We start from the raw sequence: 23,628 nt of genomic DNA, 5'->3' as shown, positions 1-23,628 counted from the left end.
GACATTTGTATCAGTGTTAAAAAATAACAAAAACAATGCTATAGTTGACTGTGTAATTTTATTTCATTATAGGCAAGGAAAACTCTTTAGACAGTCTTACTAATTATAAATCAGAACAGCAAAGCTGAAATTAACATTTTTTTAAAATTAACCTTTTTTGCTTTTTAAATAGCATTTTGTTTTGTTCAATACTATCTACAGTTTCTTGAAACTCTTTATTCTCATGGGTTCCAAAGCACCCAATGTGTACCCTGTAACAATCACACTTTACAGGTGTGCCACCAAGCAGAAGCAATCATGTACCCCCCATAGCACAACAGTCTGTTTTGTTTCCTGTTTCTAGGAGATTACAGGACAAAGTAGTACCCCACATAAAACTTTAGGATGCATTTGAATATGTAGAATGTAAGAAATAAAGCTGTAATTGGCAGAATACCAATATGAAATATTCCTATATTTTTGAGATCTTTTGTTGTTGCAAGCTGTGAACCGGTGGGGCAGAAAATTTCAGGAACTCCAAGAATGATGTCAGACAGGAAATATATTGAAAAGCAGACACAACAGAAAATTTTATCCGTATAAGATGCAGACACCATTCTAATGAACACTATTTCAACAACTGTGTAAAGAAGAGACTACATGGTAACAGGTGCAGTGCTGCTTATAACACCTAAAATGAATAATGCAACTGAAAAAATTGCTATACTTTTATTAGCTGCAAACTGAATGACACTTACAAATATGGGGAGAACTATATGGTCAAATACCCATCTTTTAGGTATGAAGTAGCTCTACACAGAAGACTTACTAGATTCTGTTAAAAAACAATGATGAGAGAAATTTTATCTCTGGGAAGGTCTTTTATGTCTTGTTATTTGCTCATATGAAGTGGTATGACTGGAGCTTAATGGGCAACATGAGAAGGCAATTGCAGTGCTTATTTCTGTTACTGTGTTTTAGGAAGATTTTATATCCACCTATAGGCCAATGCCTACCTAATATGTCATTGCTACCAGGTTGTTAACACCCAGGACTGGTACTTGTGGTAAAAGACCTCTCATTAGAAAAAAGTATTATATTTATCTATCTGTCTATCTATCTATCTATCTATCTACCTACCTATCTACATATCTAACTAAATGAATAATGTACTATGGGGATTTCAGAAAAAGAATCTGCTTGAAGCACTCCAAAATCATTGATATAAAGAGACATTTTTGAAAAAAGACTCTGTCTGTACAATATTTTACTTTTCTGTTCCAGTCTGCATGAAAATAGTAATGAATATAAATATTATTTCAAAGCATCAAACTGAAGTACACAGCAGAAAAGGCTGGGGCACTTGACACAGTTCACGGCTTCACTGACCAATAACATTTCAAGGTTAAATTCCTGGTACCAACTCCACTTGTTAGCCTGAGTCTGTGCCCATGGGCTAAAAGTAGCTGGGCTAAGCTCTGCAGTTATCAAGGTGTGCTGTGTGCCTTATACTACTTCAGACAGATATTGGCAAAAAGGGGTCAAATGATTATTATCAACAGGAATGTTTGTAACAATGGCCACACCAACAAATCCCATGGAATGTAAGGGCACCAACAGGCTCAGTACCATGACACATCATCAAAATCACCAGTCAAGATAAAAATCACTGGTTTTCACTCAAGGGGACTAGTCACCTTTTCTCAACCCAGGAAATGAACACGGATATGTGTTTGATAAATAGCCATGACTAAGCATGGCCCCATACTCAAACCACAACAGACTATTACCTTAATAGATAGCAGGCTATTCCTTAAACATAAAAAGCGGATAAAGAAGAAGATAGGAAAAAGTGAAAAAAGAGAAATAAATCATTGCTGCATTGTTTACAGGATTTTTTTAAAAATAAAATTTATTCCAACTTCTAAATTTGCATCTGGTATTTATTGAAAGAAGTAGTCTCAGAAGTTCTCCTTACTTGTTGAAATTACCTACATGTCAAATTTAGTTAATTAACTGTCAAATTAACTACAGATACTACATGACAGGTTTGCAATAGAAAAAAAATGCAGTTTGCCACCCTTGGGAAGCATACAGGGGGAAAAGAAAAAGCAAAACAAGTGCAAAAATAAGACTTAAAAGAGAAGCCTGTAACCTCTCCTGCATGGATGCAAGGGAAGAAACAGTCTGATAACTGAAAGGGTAAGAAGATAGCTTGTCCTGGTTTCACTTGGGATAGAGTTAGCTTTCTTCTTAGAACTTAACATATGAGCCATATGTTCCTTTTCTTAGCAACTCTAGGCAGCTACCATGAGGAATTTATGAGATAGGAAATAACTGAAGAAACAGATCTTGTAAGAATGAGAGAACCAGTAAAATGTATCATAAAAGGCAGACATCCTGTTGGTTGTTAAACATCCCAAAAGATGAAAAGATGATGTGGTGAGCAAGGACATGTTGAAATTCTTCAGAAAATTTTCTCCTCAAGATGGGGAGTACCCATGATAAGGGCTTTCTCAGCTCACAACCTCCACCTCTCCAAACCTTGAGCTTCCTAAGCAAATTGTTCAGCGTGTATTTAGCATTTTTTCAAATAGATATTTCCACTTCTGCTCATACAACCCTCACTTATTGACAGCAAAATTCCACCTACCCAGTGTCTGGCTGCAGGTTGCCTGGCACCTACTGGCTGACTGTGGGAGGAGTCACCCCCTCTCCTCTCTACCACAGGTAGACAAAAATCAAAATATTATTTAGAATGTGAGATTTCGAAGATTTACTTCTTGCACTACACAGGTTCTCACCTTCTTCTAAAAGGACAGGAAGAATGCACTAAAGATTAACTAAGGCATGTCAGTTGATGTTCAGTTTTGTATTAAGTCAAAGCAGATCTTTTCATGTGCTAAAACAGACCTGGGACATCAGCAGATTAAATATAATAACATTTTTATCAGTTTACATTATTATCTTACTGCAAATATTATATTATCTTATTACTGTAGGTAAAAGTTGGTTGGTTTTTGTTTGTTTGTGTGGGTTTTTTTGTGGGTTATTTTTTAAGGGGAAAGTGGTTTTTTTGACGAATTTCTGTGGAGATTTTAGATAAAAATGAAAGTCACTCATTTTATTAAAAACCTAGCCAAGCTAAGGGAGGATTATACAACAAAATCCAAAAACAAAACAACAAAAAACCCCAAACAATTTTTCTCACAATTGTACAAAGAACAAGCATTAGATGCAAGTCGAAACTTGCAAGAAAGGAAATTCCAGCTGAGCATAACAATAGGAAAGAACTTCACATGGTTAAGCATCAAGAGCTGCCCAGAGAGCTGGCAGCATCTCCATCTTTGGAGATATTCTAAACATGAATGGACAACACAACGTGGAAGCTATCACCACTTTCAGCAGTGGGTTGAATTAGATAATCTCAAGAGATCCCTTCCAAAATAAATTATTACATGATTTCTTTTTAGTGAGGATGACTGACAAAGCCCATGGTGTTTTATTCCTCTGAGGAAAGGAATCATATTAATGTGCCTGAATGAAAAACAGTCTCAGTATGACTTCAGAATAATCCTCAGGTGCTCCTCCACTGAGTTGTCAAATATTCAGTTTGGGACAAGAGCTTTTTTCTGGCAAGTGGTGTGAAAAGATCCCAGACTCTTCTCAGATACAAATTACATCAATGGACATAATCTAAAAATATGGATTTCCAGAGTTACTAATAACACATATAAGGCCCTGTATATGATAATACTTTTGCCATTGAAAATTAGCTGATTACTTTCAATTTAAAAGGCATCCCATAACAACAAATTATATCTAAATACTGCCAGAATACAGCTTTTCTTTGAGTAATGCCAATCTGCATTCAACTTTGCACAGCATTTCACAGGCTGGCCATAGTGAAGATGAACAACAGAGGTTGAACCCATCAATATCCCAAGTACTGATAGTGGAAAGCCTCATGCTTCCATCACAGTCAAGACAGTTTGCTCCTAACTGTTGAAAGTTTTAAACTGCTACAAGATCTCTCACAATGTGTATAAGCTACAATTTACCAGTCCTGACACTGTCATATCTTTAAGTGTAATAGATTTATTGAAAATTCAAATAAAGGACACATATATTTATGTGCATGTGTGGCTTATCAAAGTTGTGATGCCTTTCTTTTATCTTCTTGGTATGAGTACTCACCCTTAGCTGGACTCTTTCCACCTTTCAGGATGAGATTGTTTGTCAGGGGTATTCAAAGTGTCCTTTGCATTCTTCTGTTCTATTTAGCAGTCTTTTTTTAAGGTACTTATTATTTCTATCTTTAATAATAAAGTTTTTTTGTCATGTTGAAAAATAATCATATTTATTTTGTGATGCAAACTTCTAACTGTTCTCAGATTGGCAGCAAGACAAGCATATGATCTGTCATTCTAAAGTGCCTAAGGAATTACTTGATAGCTCTCTTCTAAGTATCTAGGTCAGCTTTCCAGAGCTGGAAAGCTGGAAAACAAATAACAAACGGTTAAATAATGTATTTTCTCCATACAGGTGATCTTAGTTTCAAAAGGAAGACTCTTAATCATTTACTTGATGCTTAAAACAAGACATTAAAAAAAGACAGAAATTGTTAATTATTCGCTTTTTAAAAAAACAATTTTGGACTAAAATACCACACCAGCAATGGCAGAATAGTCACTGGGCAAACTATAATATTAGCAGTTCTTGAGAGAGAAATTTCCTTAGCTTAAAAAAAAAACCCTAGATTTTTTTTGCAGATTTGTTCCCTAGAGATTTTCTAAGGTAACATTCTTCTGCATCATTATTAGCATCTGAGGTATAAAGGAAAAGCCATAGAAATCTCATCAGGGATCTGAACAGTATTTCAGACACAGTTTCTATTCTTTTAATCAAAAAAACAAGTAATCTTGCTGCTTTTCTTCCTTATTCACTTACTTTACTTCATACTAAGACACAGCTTGTGAAGCTGGAACATGGATTATCCAGCATACAAAGGTTTTTGTTATTCTAATTCTATTAGACTCAAGCCTCTGAGGAGTCCTCTTCCAATCAAGATGCCATTCACCTGCATTCAAAAACTCTTTGCCTGACCCATGACCAATTCAGAGACAATTTAGCTCTGTGAGAAGGACCAATTTTGATAAAAAACCAGATGGATTTCTGCTCTTTTTCTTAGAAAAATAAAATACAAAATAAAAGAAAGAAAATGCTTATGAAAAGAGAGCATAAAACTGTGGAATGTCAACAGGAGAAGGATGAACAATATACATGGAAGAAAAACAAAGAATATTAAGGTTGAGGTACTGTATGTAAGAAATGAATTTTAGCACGTAAAATGAGAAAGAGCCCAAGTCCAGTAATAGCTTCATGGAGTAGAAAGTTTAAAAATTAATGCCTTCCTGGTTATCCTTTAACTAAACTTGATTATTCACTGTCTGTCATGCACTTCCTTTATTTCTGTGAGTATTGTTTAACTTTAAACCTGGAGGGAAAAACATCTTCTGTTAAAAATACTTGACAGGTAGGGAAACTGTCTATTTGTTTTCAATTCACCATTTCTGTCAATACTTTTGTATTCTTTTGGACTCTATGAGCATTCACCAATTCAGAGAATCACAGAATGAGTCTCTGTTTGGAATTAACCACAGTGGGTCATGTGGTCCAATCCCCCCGCTCAAGCAGGGACATCCCACAGCACATGGCACAGGATTGTGCCCAGACAGTTTTTGAATAACTCCAAGGAAGGAGACTCCACAACCCCTCAGGGCAATCTTTCCAGCGCTTGGTTACCTGCCCAGGGGGATATGGTGAGAGACAGTGACAAAAGCCTTACTGAAGTTGAGGTTCAGCTGTTATCCATCCAGGTAGCTGTTTCATCATAGAGGGCAATCAGATTGGTCAATCATGATTTACTTTTAGTGAATCCATGCTGACTATTCCTGGTGACTTGCTTGTCATCCATGTAGATAGAGATGGCCTCCAAAATGAGGCATTCAATCACCTTTCCAGGGATTGAGGATTAACTGGCTGGTAGTTCTGTGGATCCTCCTCCTTTCCCTTTTTGAAGACTGGGGTGGCATTTGTATTTTTCCAGTCCTCAGGCACCTCTCCTGACTGCCACACCTTTTCAGGGATGATCATGAGCAGCCTTGCTGTGGTATCCAGCATCCCTCTCAGCACTTGTGGATGCATCCCGTCCAGGCCCTTGAATTTGTGGATGGTCAGGTTTACCTAGGTGTTCTCTAACCCAATTCTCCTTGACCAAGGGACAGTTTGCCTTCCAACAGTCCTTTTTCCTGGTTTCTTGGGTCAGAGATTCCAGAGGTCTTATCTTACCAGTGAAGACCAGTGCAAAGGTGGCATTCAGTAATTCTGCCTTCTCTGTATCCTTTGTTATGAGGACCCCTCTCCATGTAGTAATGGGCCCACATTATCCTTAGTTTTCCTTTTGTTACTGATGAATTTGAAAAAGCCTTTCTTGTTGTCCTTGACACCTTTGGCCAGATTTAATTCCAGGAGAAACTTGGCCTTCATTTCATTTCAACTTACTCTGACAACTTCTCTACATTAATTCCAAGTGGTCTGACTGCTTCCATCTCCTCTGCATTTCCTGCTTACACTTGAGTAATGACAGGAGTTCCTTTTTATCCATGCAGGTCTCTTGACCCCTTTGCTCAATTCCTTGCTCACTGGGATGGTTTGTTCTTGAGTCTAGAGAAAGCGATCCTTCAATACTAACCAACTCTCTTGGAATCTTCCTCCCTGAAAGGCGTTTTCCCATGGCTAAGAAGATCCCCTGAAGAGGCTAAAGGTAGTTCTTTAGCCCTGAAGAGGCTGAAGGTTACAATTTACTTGCTGCCCTGCTTCTCCTTGTTCTATACTGAACTTCACAATCTCATGGTCGCTGCAGCCAAAGCTGCCCCCAACCTTCACATCTCCAACAAGGATCTCCCTGTTTTTTAGTGAAAGGTCAAGGAGCACACCATTCCTTGTGGAAACCTCCACTGCATCAGGAAGATGCCATCAATGCTTTCCAGGTTCCTCCCATCCTGCTTGTGCTTCAGGTGCTGCTTCTCCAGCCATGTCAGGGTGGTTGAAGTCCCCCACAAGAACCAGAGCCTGTGACTGTGGGGCTGCTCCAAGCTGCTCTGTACAAGGCCTCATCCACTCCCTCCCCCTGACCAGGAGTCTGTAGCAAACACCCTCAACAGTGTCACTCTTGCTACTCTGCCCTTTTACCCTAACTCATAGGCTCTCAGTTTGCTCATCCCCCACCCCAAGACAGAGCCTGATGCATTCCAAGTGTTGCCTCACTTAGAGGGCAACTCCACCACTGTGATTCTGAGGCACCCATACACTTACATACACACTTTATCCTTGAAATCTGAACACCCCAAACGTTACACCAAGTCATGAAGACTTGCTTAGAACTCTAGAATTTGCCAAGTCTGAAAATCTGAAATGCATCTTGATGGAACAATTGCATGCTTAGTATACTAACTTAAATTATATAAATATTTATAAATAGTTATATAGAAAATTATTTGCATTAGTGTAATATTATCTAAAAAAACATTGTAAAATATTACTTCCCTAATTAGCTCCAAATCCAGAAGGATATTTAGAGATACTTAAAAGCAGCTTGTCTACTGTGAAAAAATTTAATACCAAAAAGAAAGCAGCTGATTTTACATTATTTTGTCTATATACATCTTGAATTTCAAAACCACGTTTTTCTCTCATTACTCTCTCATCAAATCCAAGATTGCAAGAAGTGAAATGGGCTGAACTATCATTAAATTACAGTGAGCCAGGTATAAAATTTCTCATCAAAGGTGAAGCTTTCTCAGTGCTTATAAGTAGCTCTTAAATGAATGGCAAATGACAAAATATGGAACAGGAACAGACCTTGATGATGGTAGTAAAACGTATTTTATAGTAAGAGTCTTTTATGCTTCGGTAGAATCTCTGTTGCTGAAAGTCCCTCTCATCACAGTAGCTTTAGTGATCACTGATGTCTTTGCCAGTCCTCAGCATAGCATTCAGAACTACACTGGAAGAGCAGAGCTAAATATGCACAGCTGCAAATCCTGTCCTCAGTGTTGCTCAGGATTAACCTGTCAGTAAAAGGGAGGCTGGAAGCAAATGCATCCCACAAAGGCTGACCCATATAAGTGGCTGAAGAAAAAGTATTACCACAAGTAGAAACAGAACTTTTCTTTTCAACAATTTTCCATTCAAATATCCCACCTAAGAGGAAAAGTCATTCTACGTGCAGTTTTTTTCTCCTCCCATGCATTTGAGGTGAATACAAAAAGAAGGCCAAAGCTATTTCTATTTTTGTTGAAAATGAACTAATTTGATGAATGGCCATGTGTAAAATAAAGATTAACTAGGAGTACCTGAGAATGAAAAAGCACAGAGAAAGGAGAATAAATCAGTAAGACAATGTGATCATTTACGACTGCTATAGCATTGACTTTCAAGTTACAATTTTCTATTAATATTTTGAATTATACAGAACAGGGATGAAAACTATTCTCTTTAACCACTTGAAATATAAACCATTTATCTCTGGAATTTCTGTCGTGTAAATGTAATTGTAAAACTTACCAAACTCAGCACTAGACAACTACCAGCTATTTCAGCCTGATTTCAAATTCTGCTCTTGAGCTCCTATGTACTAGAAATTTATATATGATAAAAAAATGTTTATCTTCATGTTACACTCAAATTGTGTTCATATTAAATGATAGTTGTCCAGAAGCTTTTATTTTGTTCAAAATATAATGGAGAAAAAGTGAATATGGCCATGAGGACAGTTTAATTCATTTTTCTCATCAGAGTTTGACAACAGAATCATGTGAGGACTGCAGATAACACTTTCAGAAAGGGACCTTGGGGATATCTTGTAAGGGACACAGAAAAATAGATCAGACCCTAAAATTTTAGTTTTCAGAGTCTTCAGTGAGGAAACTTAGGGAAAATAAGGATAATGTTAACAATGTTTCTCAGGAAAGGGCAGCTTGGCAGAACTGCCCACTCTTATTTCACAATAGTGTGAAGTAGGAGAAATCCCTTCTGAATGGGTGTCATACCTAGAGTCACGTTATGTTAATACTTTGCAACTCTAACCTAAATTACTGTCTGAATTATACTTGAAATTCACTTACTTTTACACATTAACACTACATCTACAACCAAGAAAAACTGTCTCTCTTTGCCACAGTCCTGGAAATCACTTCTTTCTAGGCTCTACCCATTACTGTGATCACTACTGGCAATGAAATACAACAAAGAAACTTGGACTCATTTTATATGCAGTGGCTGCATATCCCAGCAATGCCGCCTCTGAAAGGTCTATAACTTTCCAGAATTTATTTCAAAATTCAATTGAAAGCTTGCTTCCCTGCCCTGTCTTCCATCAGGAAATACTATTTAGGGTACCTGTGGGAACTCAGCACATCCCTCCGGATGTCCAGAGTTGCCGAGAACCCCGCCGGGGGGCTTGGAGACCCTGGCATGCTGCCCGGAACACCTGGTGGCTTGATTTTGATCCTTCCAGCGAATTGCCAGCTTGGCATGGGGATGTATGGGGATGAGAAAGCCACACAGGTTTGAATGGTGTAATAACAAGGTGTTCACAGGGTGGAAATGTAGATTTTAGGAATTTTGGTACAGGGGTTATGGGGACAAGATGGAGGAATCAGGGCATGTATAGTCCTTCTTCTTTCTTCTTCTTGTTCTCCATTTTCTGCTGTGATGTTGGCACTTGGGGATTGGTTTAGAGTAGAAATGCACTGTCTATAGGTGATAGGAATTGGGAATTAAAAGTAAATATGATATACATAGTTTGTAGTATAAAAAGATGACACCGCCTCGGGGGCGGAGGAGAGTGCTTGTGGCTGCCGTGCTGAGCGGACCTCAGCTGGGCAGAAAGAAAATTTTGTAGATAAGAAATAATAAACAACCTGAAGACCGAAAAAGTGAAGAGTCCAGGCTCATTCTTCAGAGCATGGGCTGCTGCAGAACCATCCCACGCATCTCGGGGCAGAGAACAGACAGCTGACCCGAGAGGTACCCATACAATGTAGGAGTAAAAGGCATCAAAATCAACCAAATCTTGATACTAAAAGGAAGAGGCAGACTTGTGTTGTTCAGAGCAGGTTTTTGTACTGCTTTACGTTGGACATTGAGAATGTTGGGTGGGGGGTGACTTGCTGTATTTTGGGTGTTGACCGATACATACACAGATTTGATACAATATTTTCTCAGATGCACCTAGCTTGTGTTAATTCAATCAAGAAATAAACTAGGAGTATGCAGGATAGAACTGTGATTCTTCTTCTATGAGACTCATACACAAGGCATTTAAATACCATTGAGTCCATAGCAATCATGTATAATTATATGCACAAATACTGAAGTCTCATTATATTTTACTATGACTCTTGCAACTAGTTTGCATACAACTTATCAGCATTACCAGCAATGCCTGGTGAAAAAAAAAAAAACAACTGTGTTTTTTCATGCTTCTCAGTGAAGCAGAAAGTATATGCAAAGCTGATGAATGAGGCTTATACTTATCTCAGCAAACCAACCACAAGTGGACATGCCTGTCACCGATCAACCTTTTAAAACGTTTTAAAGAGCAAGTCATGTTCCACAGAATTCCATGGACAAGTACTTAATGTTTTGAATTGTTAAAAGCTATTTCAAATTATTTTATGAGTGATACTAAACAATTTAAATAAATATTTACTGCAGCAGGAATGAAATATTTACATATTATAGAGGCAGACTCTAACATACTCACATACACACACAAAAATACCCATTATATGCTTTTTTGGTTTTAACTCTTAGCAGAGTATCACAAACCCACTTGATGTCCCCAGGTGCCAGATTTTAAGTTTACAGGATGCAATACAGAAAGCAGACAGAAATACTCTCCCTTGGCCCACTCTGAGGAGGCTGCCATGAATTGTGCACTCTAAGAAACACCAGTAAAGTTCATGAAATCGATTTTACTCGTTAAATTAAGTACATGTATTCCATATTCAAGAACACTCTTTATATGAGGAAATGAAATACATCACTTAAGGATGTTGATAACTTAGACACCCTTGCTTCACTGCTTATGCAAAACATCACCAGTTTATCTAGTGACATTACCAAATGGTAACACAGAAGGTTCCTCTATAGCTTAGAGGCACCACAGGCTTTGAAAATGCAGCATAACTGAATTTTGGTTAAAAAAAGCACCACATACATGCTGGCGCTGATTAAGCTCCATCTGTGCCTGAAAGAGAATTACAGTGAAATAAGTGCCCATCAAGTGTTCTCTCAGTCAGCTCAATGCCCTTGAACAGACATCCTGTCTGATACACAAATGAAGAAAACTTTGGTGTATCAGTTTACTCTTCAAATGCTTTCACTGGGAAACACTTTTTCCTTTTCTCCCCAAATTAAAGGCCCAGCAATATTTGGTGGAAGAATGCTTTCATCTTGGTATTTATAGATGTTTTTTGCTAGTATTAAGATTACAAATGACATCATAAAGTATGTACAGCACTGGTCAGAAATGCAGTTTTTATACTTATGAATATAGGTACCCACAGAAGAGCCAAACAACTGATAATTACTTGTATTTGTTACCCAATAAAATCTCTTGCACTCCAATACATTAAAGGTGTCCTCTGCAGAATTCATTAAAGTGGGCAGCCAAAAGCACAGAGATATAGAAGCACTTACATTTGCACTGTGATCACTTCCACTAACACAGACGACATCTTGTTTTTGAATTGTTAATACCTCTTTTGTAAGCTTCAGTCGGATGTCATAAGCATTTTCAGATACTTCATCATACAACAATGCAATACCAGTTTTAGTCTGCAAAAAAGAAAGGCATACAAAAAAATTTAAGAATATGAACATTTCATAATGGTGAATAACAAGCTCTATCCCATTCAATAAATAAAAAGCATACAAATTAGCATTATTTACAGTGGAAAAAGTGGAAAACTGGTCTGCTTTTCAGTCTTCAAATGGATTAGACATAAAAAGCCTCTTTTGTACAGGAAAATAGAGGATAAGTGGTCTTTTAAGTAGACATTAATATGCAAAGAGTAAAAAAAAATTATAAAATTTTCTCCATTGTATTGTTACACAAAGAAATGTTGCCAATAATGATGTAATTATGTCCTGTTTGACTTTATTTATACAAAGACTTATGAAAATATATTAGAAACAGGTATGTATAAATGTATGTGAACACACTTTCCATTTTTGGCAAGAAGCGGGGAAGTGAAATATTGTTCTTGTCCTGAAGATGTTCATTCCACTCTGTCAGAACAAGAACATAAAAGTTCTTTTTCATAAAATTGCCATTAAGATACAGGGTTCTGTACCAGTAGAAAACTATGTTTTCACAATGTAAAACGTGATTAAACCCAGTTGTTGCAGAATTTATTTTGTTTAGGATAAAATGAACATACATTTCTTATGTTACATCATCACTGGACTAATAACTAGTAAACTCCATAGGATAGTCAACTATTTGGTATAAATAATGTTTTCTCCATTAGTAGTAGAAAAGAAACTTTAATTTCTGGCTTATTCCCTTAACATTCAGTCAGATATTTCCTCTTCCAAATAAAAACTGTTGTATTAGGACTGCCTGTCCTAATTTGTCAAAATATGCAGACAAATGAAATTTCAAATCTTTACATTCATTGCACAGAAGACAAAAACACCTGCTCTGAAATGAATGATCATATTTAAAAGTACTATTTCTTTATTAATTTGTAATGTATATTACAGCATCATCACAGCACTGCATTTCATGTAAGTGAAGAAAAATCAAGCATGATTTAAGTTTTAGCTGCAGTATTTGTTTTTAAAAGAAGATTTAAAATCAAGTTGTTCATCTATGCTTTCTTAAATGGCAGATGATATCAAAAAGAGAGTAATGGAATTAAAGAAACGTATCCTGTGTATGGAATGAAAGCATGAGGAATTTAAAAATAAAATTAAACATGAAAAATTAGCTTCATAATATTTCTATTTCTATAAAATGAGGGAGAAAGGTCTGTGGTGATTGCCAATAGAACCTTTCAGTCTTTAGGAACAGGATCAGGTTAAGCTTAAGGCACTTAGGCTACACTTTGATGTAGCTCTATGCTGCAACTGAGTGTCATAACCTCCCTTATAGTAGAAATAGAAAATGCAGTCTAGGCAGAAATTAGATTTATTCAGAATTATATACAAAGCAGTTGCTCAGGTGAATTGTTCATAGCTCAGGGCTATCCCTGAGCTCAAAGCAATTGTCCCCATGTAGGTCACTTTTGCCATTCAAGACACTGAGATATCCTAAGACCTCTGAGCATGTAAAGCTGACACAGGCTTTTTAGGACATCCAGGTCCTTTTCTAGCTGGAGGCAGGACCAGATTTCCATGTTTGTAATGAGATATAAACATTGGTCACGTCAGCAGACATCCACATGTAGGTATCTTCAGCCTGTAATGGATGTCATGAAAGGTTTACAGCCAGAAATCACAGAACACCTTGGGCTGGGAGGGTCTTTAAAATCATCTACTTCCAATACTTTGGAAGAACACTTTCCAATAAACCAGGTTGCTCAACGGCCAGGTTGGACCTTGAGCACTTCCAGGAATGGGACATCCACACCTTCTCTGAGAAATCTGTTCAAGTGTGTCAGTACCCTCATAGCAAAAAATTTCTTTCTAATATGTAACTTAAACATATGCTCCTTCAGTTTAAAGCTATTCTGCCCTGTGCCGTTACTACATACCCTTGTAAAGAGTCCTTCTCCAGCTTTCTTTAAGGTGCCTTTAGATACTGGCAGGCTTCTCTAAGGTCTTTCTGGAGCCTTCTCTTTCCCAGACTGAAAAAACCCAATTCTCTCAGCCTGTTTTTGTAAGAGAAACCCACGTCTAAGAGAGCTGTTTAGAATCTGTCCAGGCAGCAGTGAGCAACAGACACCTCTGAAGCATGATCTCTTTTATACATCCATCTAGAAGAGAACAAGTGAGTCATAGCTCTCTGAGCTATAAGGTAAATATAAATAACAACTCAAATATAACTGTCTAATTGTGGGAAGATAAACCTATTCAGTGTTTGTTGGGTATGTCTAAGGGTAAGAAAGTTCTGTCATGGTATAAAGCCTTAATCATTCTCACTTGTTTGGAATCCAATATTTATTTTCCCAAGACTTTGAGTCTTTTCACATTTTCAGCATGTGTGAATGTCTTATCAACACATTTTTGTGAATGACAACATATGAAAACTATGCCAGTACCATCTGCCTAAATGCCATGCTGCCAGCAGGAAGTATTTCCAAACAGTGGAACTACAGACTTGAAAACCCACTGTCCCTGATTTTTGCTGTTCTTCAGATGTTGAGCATCACTTTCCCATCTGGACTGGTGACCACTGTTTTGCTCTGTACCAGAGCATGCTTTACAGAAACACTGAAGAATGGAGCTCTGGAGCACTCTTTATACAGCTTACACTCATAACAACTCTCTTGCTAGAAATTGTTACATATGTTTAGAAGAATCCCAATGAAAAAACTCTGAACTTTCATTTGTAACAGATGATCAGGTAACAAATGAAATATGCAGAGTGACTTGTTAAATAGTTTAGCATTTGCCATCACATTATTTCCAATGAAGTCCCACTGAAGTTCATCTATTACTATTAAAATCCAATACCTACATTACACTTCATCTAACTGCTGATATGATCCAAGATGATGTGCAGCAATACCTTATTTGCTTTCAGAATCAATAAGATTAATCTGGACTTCTCTCAGCCTTTTAAGTCAGCTTTTTTTTTTTGACCATTATAAATATCTTTGAATCAAAGTTCAGCACATTCCCTTGTTCATTCTTTGTGTTAAAGCGATGGCATACATTACTCTAGCGGGCAAATCCCAGTCCAGAAAAGGGGTTCTTCAAATAAGAAACTTGAAATGAGAACTTAGTCTCTGCATGTATATGTATACTTCACATTTTAACTAGCTGTGTTCATCTTGATTTCTCATTTAAAAACTGTCTATACAGTGGCCATTCTATCTAACTGATATAAAAAATTGAAGACTGAAAAGTCAAAATAACTCTCCAAAATTATATAGTATTGTTAGAGCTCATAGATTTTGTAATAAAAAGCGTCCAGAAAGTTCATGGGGAGTTGCATCTCAATACGATTTTAATGTTTATGCTGAGAAGTAGGGGAATACGAATTTAAATTCACTTGGGCAGAAAAAGAAATCAAATATTGATTTTCATACCTCTTAGTTTTCTAGACACTGGCTTCAGGAAGAGAAATGTGTGGGTGTTCATGTGCATGTTCACCACGTGGTGGGAGGAAGAGAAAAGATCAGTAGTACAAGCATCATGGTAGCTGTGACTTTTACAACAGCATAGAACCTGCTCTGTTTTTGAAAAAAAGATAAAACCACAAACCTATTTTCTCAAACCAGCTCAAAAATTGTCAATACCACAGAAAACATTCATCTCTAGAGAAAGCTAGAACAGCAGATGAATCTTTTTATCAGTATTATTGTTGACTACTTAAGAAGGTCCCTAGCCAATGTACTTGCCTTAAAGCACTCCCTGTTCAGCATAATGTATTGGACCCTACTCAATGTAACCTGACTCTTTCAATACATCATATCTGCAGTTTAAAGCTCACAATTGTAAATTATGTTTCAAGATAGGCATCTCTACAACAAACTTCAGACTTACTGGCAAAAAATACTTGTCTTCATTGCTGTTTTATTTTGAAATAGCTTGCAAAAAAATTCCTCTGCATTGAGTTACTTTTGTTCTCCAGCCGAAAACACCTTTCACTGATCCTTTATAAATACATCCATAGCTTCAAGGGCAGTGAAGTTCAATTTTATCTGCTAAAATTCATTCATAAATGACCTTTCTTTATTTGTAAATAAATTTATTTAAGCACTATATTTGAAATTTTTTTCCCCATTGAAATGCCACATTATATTTCCAAACTAATATTTTATCAGCAACATTTATACCTCATAGGTCTAGTGATAAAATTCTGTAATTCAATTTCATTTTTTTAAATGAAATTAACTCTTTGGTATACTTATAGTTGGAAAACTTGCTGAAGACACATAAGAACTGGAGTCACCAATTTTTATCCTACATCATTTAAGATTAGGAAGAAATAGAACTTCAGAACTTCATGTAGTGCCCTGAGCACTAAATTACAGCAGGCTCAAATCTACTTTCTCTCTCACAACTGGTTTGATGTTTTCTAGAGCACATTTCCTATAATGATCAAAAAAGAAAGATACTTTCTCAGAGAAATTAAAATTTAAAATATCCTTGACTAACATATAAAGATTTAAAATGGGATAAAATATAAAGGGAAAAAAAGTGCAAGGTGTTACACTATAGGAAGAACAGTCATCTGTATGGAAGAAGAAAAGCTCTTCTTCACCATGTCTTAAACAATGGAAACAGGTATGTAGGACTGAGGATTGGCAGAACAATATGGGCATCAATATTTTGTTGTTGCAATTAAGGCAAATGCTTTCTTCACATTCTTTCCTACTGATTTCGTTTTTCTTAATCTTACAGGACAGTACCTAAAAGTACAAATAAAAGTAAAGTTCTTTAGTTGGGTACTAGAGAAGGTTCCTTAAACACTGCTGAATGTGAGGGAACAAAATTTCATGCCCATGAAGTAATCCATCACCAGTGTTGCATTTAATACATCTTGGTATATTGTTTCCTTTTATACAGTATTTTGTCAGTGTTGTTTCATGGCTACACTACATCAAAGAGGTAATGAGCTAAAAAGGGTCATGAAATAAACAAAAAATTAAAAGTGGTCAGAGATCTGTAAAATAAGATGTGTAGGTAATTCAAGAAAAATTCAGGTTATTTTGTTTCAAGACAGCAGATATGAGACCATAGCAACAGTTTTAAGTACTTCATAATCTATTTCAAATAGAGCAATCAGGAAGAAAATAATTCAGAAATTTCCTCCTTTGAACATATTCCGGTTATGAGGAAACAGAAGTCCTTGAACAGAGTGCTTGGATGAATTATGGACATCCATTGCTAATAGATTTTGAGAGAAAACTGAACAAACATCTGCCCAAATGGTATCAGTAATCCTCCCACAGGACAAAATCCAAGAAAATCTTCTTTAGATCTATTTCATGCTAATATTCAAAATTATGTGACTTCTTGCATATGAATGAACTTCTGAATCCAGGAGAAAACCTGACTGGCTTTACAAGGACACCTGGAATGAATAACTTGCAACTGCCATAGGATGGGTGAAAAGTAACTATTAAGGCTTGAAGAAATTTATCACTTAGGTGCCTTGACAATGGATGAGTGACATTTACAACATGTGTAAATAATCATAATTTTCATAGCACTTAATCTGAAAGATGACTGTAACCTAAGAAGAAATGTGCTCGTGTCTTTCATGATGAAAAGACAATTCCAGGGTTAAGGAGCCTTGAGCAAGAACATAAATACATACTTTTTAATGGACCAACATGGGACAAATGGATAAGGCAGTAGATAAGTGAGAGCTGTAACACATCTGTGGAACACAGAGAATCAACGATTCCATTAGTACCACAAACACACAAAGAGCCATTAATAAAACTAAAAGAAGACAGAAATCAACTATAACTTGCTGAAATCAGTCATACAGAGCTCCCTTACAGAGCATGTTTTTTCCTGTAATAACACATGGAGTTGTCCTTATTCTCAGCTTTAACATACTACAAGTTTTACATCTAATGACATCATTTCACAAATGCAGAGACAAAAATACTTAACCTCAGTACTCCTTCCTTTAAGAAATTTTGACTATAATGATAATGAAGCCATTAAACAGACTATTTGGAGGATAGATTATGGTATCCCAATACTATGAGGGTGAGGGGTTCTGTGAACAAGTTAGAAGAAGCATCTCAAAAAACCTTATGGAGAAGAAATGGTATGGATTTGTCCCATATCTCAGAAGAGTAGTTCAAGACTCCTATATTAGGAGAGAAAACATCATCTTACCATCACATGTAGGAAGAGATCTGGAAAGGTATGAAGCCTAGCTTCAAAGCAAGGAAATTCTGTGACCAGCCCAGCTGAAAGCCTCTAAGGATGGAGGAAATTCTGTGACCAGCCCAGCTGAAAGCCTCTAAGGATGGAGGCTGTTCCCTGCTGCTGGGCAACCTGCTCTACTGCTTGTCTGTCCTCATGAGGAAAGGCTTTTCATTGTGTCCCTTTCCAAGTTCCACTTACTGTCTCCTGTCCATCCCGACACCATTACAAAGAGCCCGGTTCCATCTTCTTGATCTCATTGACATGGAAAGGCTCCATTTAGGTTCTGATGAAGCCATCTCCAGGCTGAACAAGCCCAGCTCCCTCACAGGGAAAGTGCTTCCAGCCCCAGTCAGCTTCCACAGTGAACTTTTTCTGTATTATCAGTGCTGTTTTTGTACTGAGGGAATCTGAACTGCATACAGTATCCTGGATACAGTCTAACAAGCACTGGGATGAGAGGGACACTCTTCCCTTAATCTCCTAGTTGTGCTCCTCCTAATACAGCTCAGGATAATGTTCACTTCTCTGCTGCTGGCTCAGCTACAACTCACTACCCATCAGGACCCCTTGAGACTCTTCATATGAGCTGCTCCCTAGACACGCAGGACCCAGTCTGTATCACTGCCAGGGGCTCTTCGTTCTGAGGTGCAGGATGTGGCACTTGTTGGATTTTATTAATTTAGTTCATTAATTTCTTTAATTTCTTGACAGTATGTTTGTTAACCTGCCTAGGTGTCTGTCAGTGGTATAGTGACTGCACCCTCCAGTTTGGTGTTATCAGCAAACCTGAAAACCAAGCCCTCTGTGCCTTCTTCCAGGGTACTGACAAAAATATTAAAGAACATCAGCCACAGGACCCATCTGAAAAACACCCCTTGCCACAAGAATCCAGACAGAGGACACCCCATTAACCACTACCTCCAGCCTGAGCATCAAAGCAGTTGTCCACCCTCATCTAGATGGCAACAAAGTAGCAAACAAACATATTTATTTCCTTACACTAAAATACTACTAATACCAATAACAATGTTCATAATAAAACTGATTCTTTGTTTTAAGACACAAATGCATAAAAAAATGTTAATTTTAAAAAATTCAGGAAAAAAATCATCATGCTCATTGCCACTATCAGGCATCTTTCTGCTCTAAAGTACTACTGCCCACTTTCAGCAGTATCCAATTCCCATGTACAGAAGGATGCAGCAATGCCTTTACATCCATTAGGCCCAGCAGACCTACTCACCCATCTCAGAGTCCAAAGGCCAGGACACATCTACAGTCATGGCAGGGGCCACAATCCCCCTTTCACACCCTCCACACGAAGCCTCACATGCAGTCCCCCAGCAGCTGCTTCTGCCTCCCTTCCCAAAGGAGAAGCCTTGCAGCAGGGAAACAGCAGCAACACCAGCACTGCTGCACATGATGAAACCTGTGGCTGCCCCAGTGGTCCAGCCCATGCACTACTCATGTCTGAAGGGAAATATTTCAAATTAAGCTAAAACCAAGTTAAGTTGGAATCTCATTCCAGTTGGAAAGAAACTGCCAGTGTTAATTTTTAACACTGGATTGTTTTTAGCATCACAAAATCAATAAAACCTCCACCTTGTAAACTAGAATAATATACAATTAAACTGATCTAATAGCTACCCAACTTTCATGATGTACTGGGAACATACACAGCTTCTTTCAGCTCCCATCAAAATAAGCACACCTACAAGCCAAATGCACAGGAAATTACACAAAAAACACCACAACTGCTTTATAGGCTTAGTAAGAAGCCAGTAAAAGTACTTATCTTTGTCATACCATTTTTCAAGATGTATAATAGATCATGCATTTTTATTAGAGCTGTAACTCCATTTCATAGTTTCATAATGTTCACAATTGTTCTCAGTGAAGAAAACCACAAATTTCTGACAACTATTTTCAGAAAGGTGATTCACATTCACAACAAAGCTAGTGAAATATTATTTGATGGACACCATTGATTCGCATCTAAGTCAATTAAGAGTAAAGACACTGAATTAAAATGTACTGTAAATTTTAAATGCACTCTGATAAGAATCAACATCAGAAATGAAGATGGTCTAAACTAGATATTTAGGAAATATTTGAGTGAGTTTTTCCCAAAAGCATTGACTACATCTGAAATTTGCAACTTCAATAACAATGTTTTGATAAAGATTTTTTTACATTTGCATTTATTAATAACAATATTATGGATTGACATTTCAATATACACAGTTGTAAAGGTGTATTAGCATTACAAGTCTTTAGAAGATTTTTAACTGCAGCATGACAGCATCACTTTCTAACAACTCAGCAAAATTTTTCCTAAACTTTCAAGGGCCATACTCAAAGTAACAGAAGTTTGAAAAGACGCTCTCAATATATAAAATTTAAAATCTATTTTGTTCCTTACATCACAACCCATTCAATAGTAAAAAATAGCCTTAGGGATACATATCTGCTAATAACATTAGCCTTGCAAGAAAAGTGGTTAACAGCTGGCTCACAATATCTGTGATCTTAATCAGTAAGCACTAATATCTTGTTTAATTACTGCAAGCTCAGTGTATCATGAGCTAATAAGATATGATTGATTGTTGTCATTCTCATGTCTCTCTCAAAACATCAGACACAAATATTTGAATTCTGTATTGCACATTTGAAAAATGAACTTCTAGAATGTTATGTCAGAATAACAATTCCCTTCTTAATACTCTAAAGAAATGTCAATAGAGACATATAGTTAAATATGTTCTAATAGAAATTCTAATCCATAAAATTGCCAAGGCTCAAACTATTTAGAAAAATTGCCTAGTTTTATTTTGATTTAGATACTATCTTCAAATAAAAGAATTAAGAATAGAAAGAATATAAAACCTCAGAGTATAAAAATGCTCCTATGCTTACAGCAGTTTCCTACTTGCCAAACAAGAAAGCATAAATTTCACACTTCAAAATAAACACTTAGCAATAGCTGGAAAAACCCAGAACATTCCCTTTGGAGATTATTTAAGAAACAGATTATCAGAAAATTAATGTGATTATTTCTATTGCTGATACCATGAATCTTAACCTGGTGGGGCTTCAGCTGATTAATAAATATTCCTGTTGTTATATTAAATGGCAAATAAAAACTCTAAGAGCGCAATAAAAACACCTCACCCATTTTCTTAACCTAGAATAGCCAAGAAAGAGCACTATAAAGGCATAACTTTGTTTTTTTTTAATAGAATACCAGATTTTGATTCATCCTGCTCTTCCTATCCTTCCCCTTTTGACTGATACAGGTCCACCACGTTCATTCTTTTTCAGGATTTTGTATAAAATTATTGGGGTTTTTTTGTTTTGGTTTGGGTTTTTTTTGCCCTGGTAAACTGTTGTGTTACTCTGACAAAACCAAGAAGAAAGCCATATCTAACTGCTTAATTTCTGAATAAGGTGGAAAAGAGAACAAGTCCAACTAGGAAAAAATTACTAAAGCTTTCTGCAGAAGACAAAAACAAAACAAACAAACAAACAAAACATCAACCAGACAAACAAAACCAACAAAATAACAATATATAACCAGTTTATATATAACCTTAAGCAGTTATCCTTCAGAAACTGGAAGTATATAAACAAAATAGCACAGAAGATACAGGAAACCTATGAAAAAGTGAAGGATTTTTTGCAATGCCCAGTAACTGAATAAAAACTGCAGGTAATTAAGGTATTGAAAATTCAATTATTTATTTCAATTCCGACTTCAGACAAAGATTTCTTAAGATGGAGAATATGTATTCTAAACCCCCTTTCAAAAGCAAGAAAACATGTCATCAGAAACAGCAAGTAGAGATACAGATTCAGCTCTCATTTTAAAAAGATACATGGTCTGGGACGAATGAATGTTTGTCCAGAATTCAAAGAAACTGCTATTTTTAAAGCATATACAGTCTAGTCTCATTAACATTAAGACAAACAAGGAGATCAGTACTAAAAAAAAAAAAATCTGCAACTGATGCTAAGTCTGATTTTGACAGCTGCATATAAAACTTGTTTTATATCTTTCTCAATTTCAATAATTTGCTGATCAACAACCAGTACATGCAACTGACAGATCCACTGGCCCTGTAACCATTTGACTTAAGCCTATGGAGGTGCATTTACACATTTGGATGCATGTATCACAGAACAAAAATAAAGCTAGGAAAAGAAACTAGGTAGCAGACAATCAAAAATGTCTGAGTAAAAGGATTCAAAAGTAAGATGCTTGACAAAAGAGCTGGACACTTTAGGGTTTTTGATGAAATGTTGCCAAAAAAATCTGTATTTCAGAGTGAATAATGTGCAGCAGAATTTAATTTTATCCATTATCATCTGTCCAGTGTCATCTGTCCCTTGATGCTCTTGGACACAGAGCACTGGACTGCCACAGTGTTTGACTAACACATGGAAACTCTCATTCCCATAGGCTGGGGGTAAAGCTGATCTGCATCACCCACTGCAGGCCATGGCAAAGGTCGCTGAACGAGCTCTGATGGACTCGTGGGTCAGCAGGGCACAGTGAGGGCCTGGACAGGGCCTCTGCTGGGCCTGACAGTGTGGGGAGAGCAAGCACCTGAGGAGAGGAGCACCAGCTTCTCCAGCACATGCGCAACAGCAGTGAGTCAGGCAAAGAGAGCTCCTGCATAATCAGCAAGCAGCGCTCAGCAAGGCGGAGCATTAAACACAAGTCAGCTGTGTTCAATGTGACACCAGAATTTTTAACCCAAGGATTCACAAAATCTTATGATAACCTCTCTGTCCCAGAAAGGCATTCACCAGAACAACACAAGTTAGCTCCTATCCTGAGAAATGGCAGGACAAAAGGATAGGACTGAGGAGATTTATTTTAAGTTCAGAACCTGGAACCAAAGAACTTAGAAACAGACAAAACTCCTGACAGTTAAAGGAAGAGAAAAAAGAAATGTTAATTGCTCCTTTCCAGACAGCATCAAAAGCATCATGAAGTCATACCAGTACCATGGCAGAACTACTGTCAGTTTATCCCAGTGGTATTTCACATGGAAAGGCTGAAGGAAGTAATGTCCATGAGTGCACGAATATATTGGTGATGAGACACTGAGAATACAAATTCCTTTGTTGTGTATATTTGAAGCATATTTATGAAAGGCCTGTGTTCAGAAGAGGTGCATGACCTTAAATACACTATGAATAGTTTCACAGTTTTATGCAAGCATACAAGTCAAATTTGCAGGGTAAGAAACACGATTGTATTGTGTAGGAAACCAGGAGTAGAGAAATGGATGTAAAATGACAGGAGAATAGTTCTTGAGATAACAAAACTTACTTAGAGAAGAGGAAGAGAAGATTTAAAATAAGAACAGAAAACAGTAAGAGAAATTACCAGTAATAAAGGCAAAAATATAAAAATGAAAGAAAAAGAATATTAAAAAAGGTAATTTCTAGAAATTGTATGCTTAAGAAAAAGAATATCTGTCCACTGAAAAACACATCTATCTTTTG

The 23,628-nt window shown here is 36.9% G+C and overlaps 1 protein-coding gene across 1 annotated transcript in view; it reads right to left on the bottom strand.

The window, feature by feature from the left end:
* SNTG2 (syntrophin gamma 2) overlaps positions 1 to 23,628 on the bottom strand; it is a 213,607-nt gene that overhangs the window by 107,134 nt on the left and 82,845 nt on the right. Inside the window, exon 2 of the mRNA XM_077175022.1 lies at positions 11,749 to 11,886. Within this exon, the coding sequence (XP_077031137.1) occupies positions 11,749 to 11,886 (138 nt within the window). The remainder of the gene's footprint in view (positions 1 to 11,748; positions 11,887 to 23,628) is intronic.

Source organism: Agelaius phoeniceus, chromosome 3 (genome assembly GCF_051311805.1).
Source record: "Agelaius phoeniceus isolate bAgePho1 chromosome 3, bAgePho1.hap1, whole genome shotgun sequence".
NCBI classification, from domain to species: Eukaryota; Metazoa; Chordata; class Aves; order Passeriformes; family Icteridae; genus Agelaius; species Agelaius phoeniceus.
The sequence above is the reverse complement of the archived record's forward strand: the minus strand, read 5'-3'. Positions and strand labels throughout refer to the sequence as shown.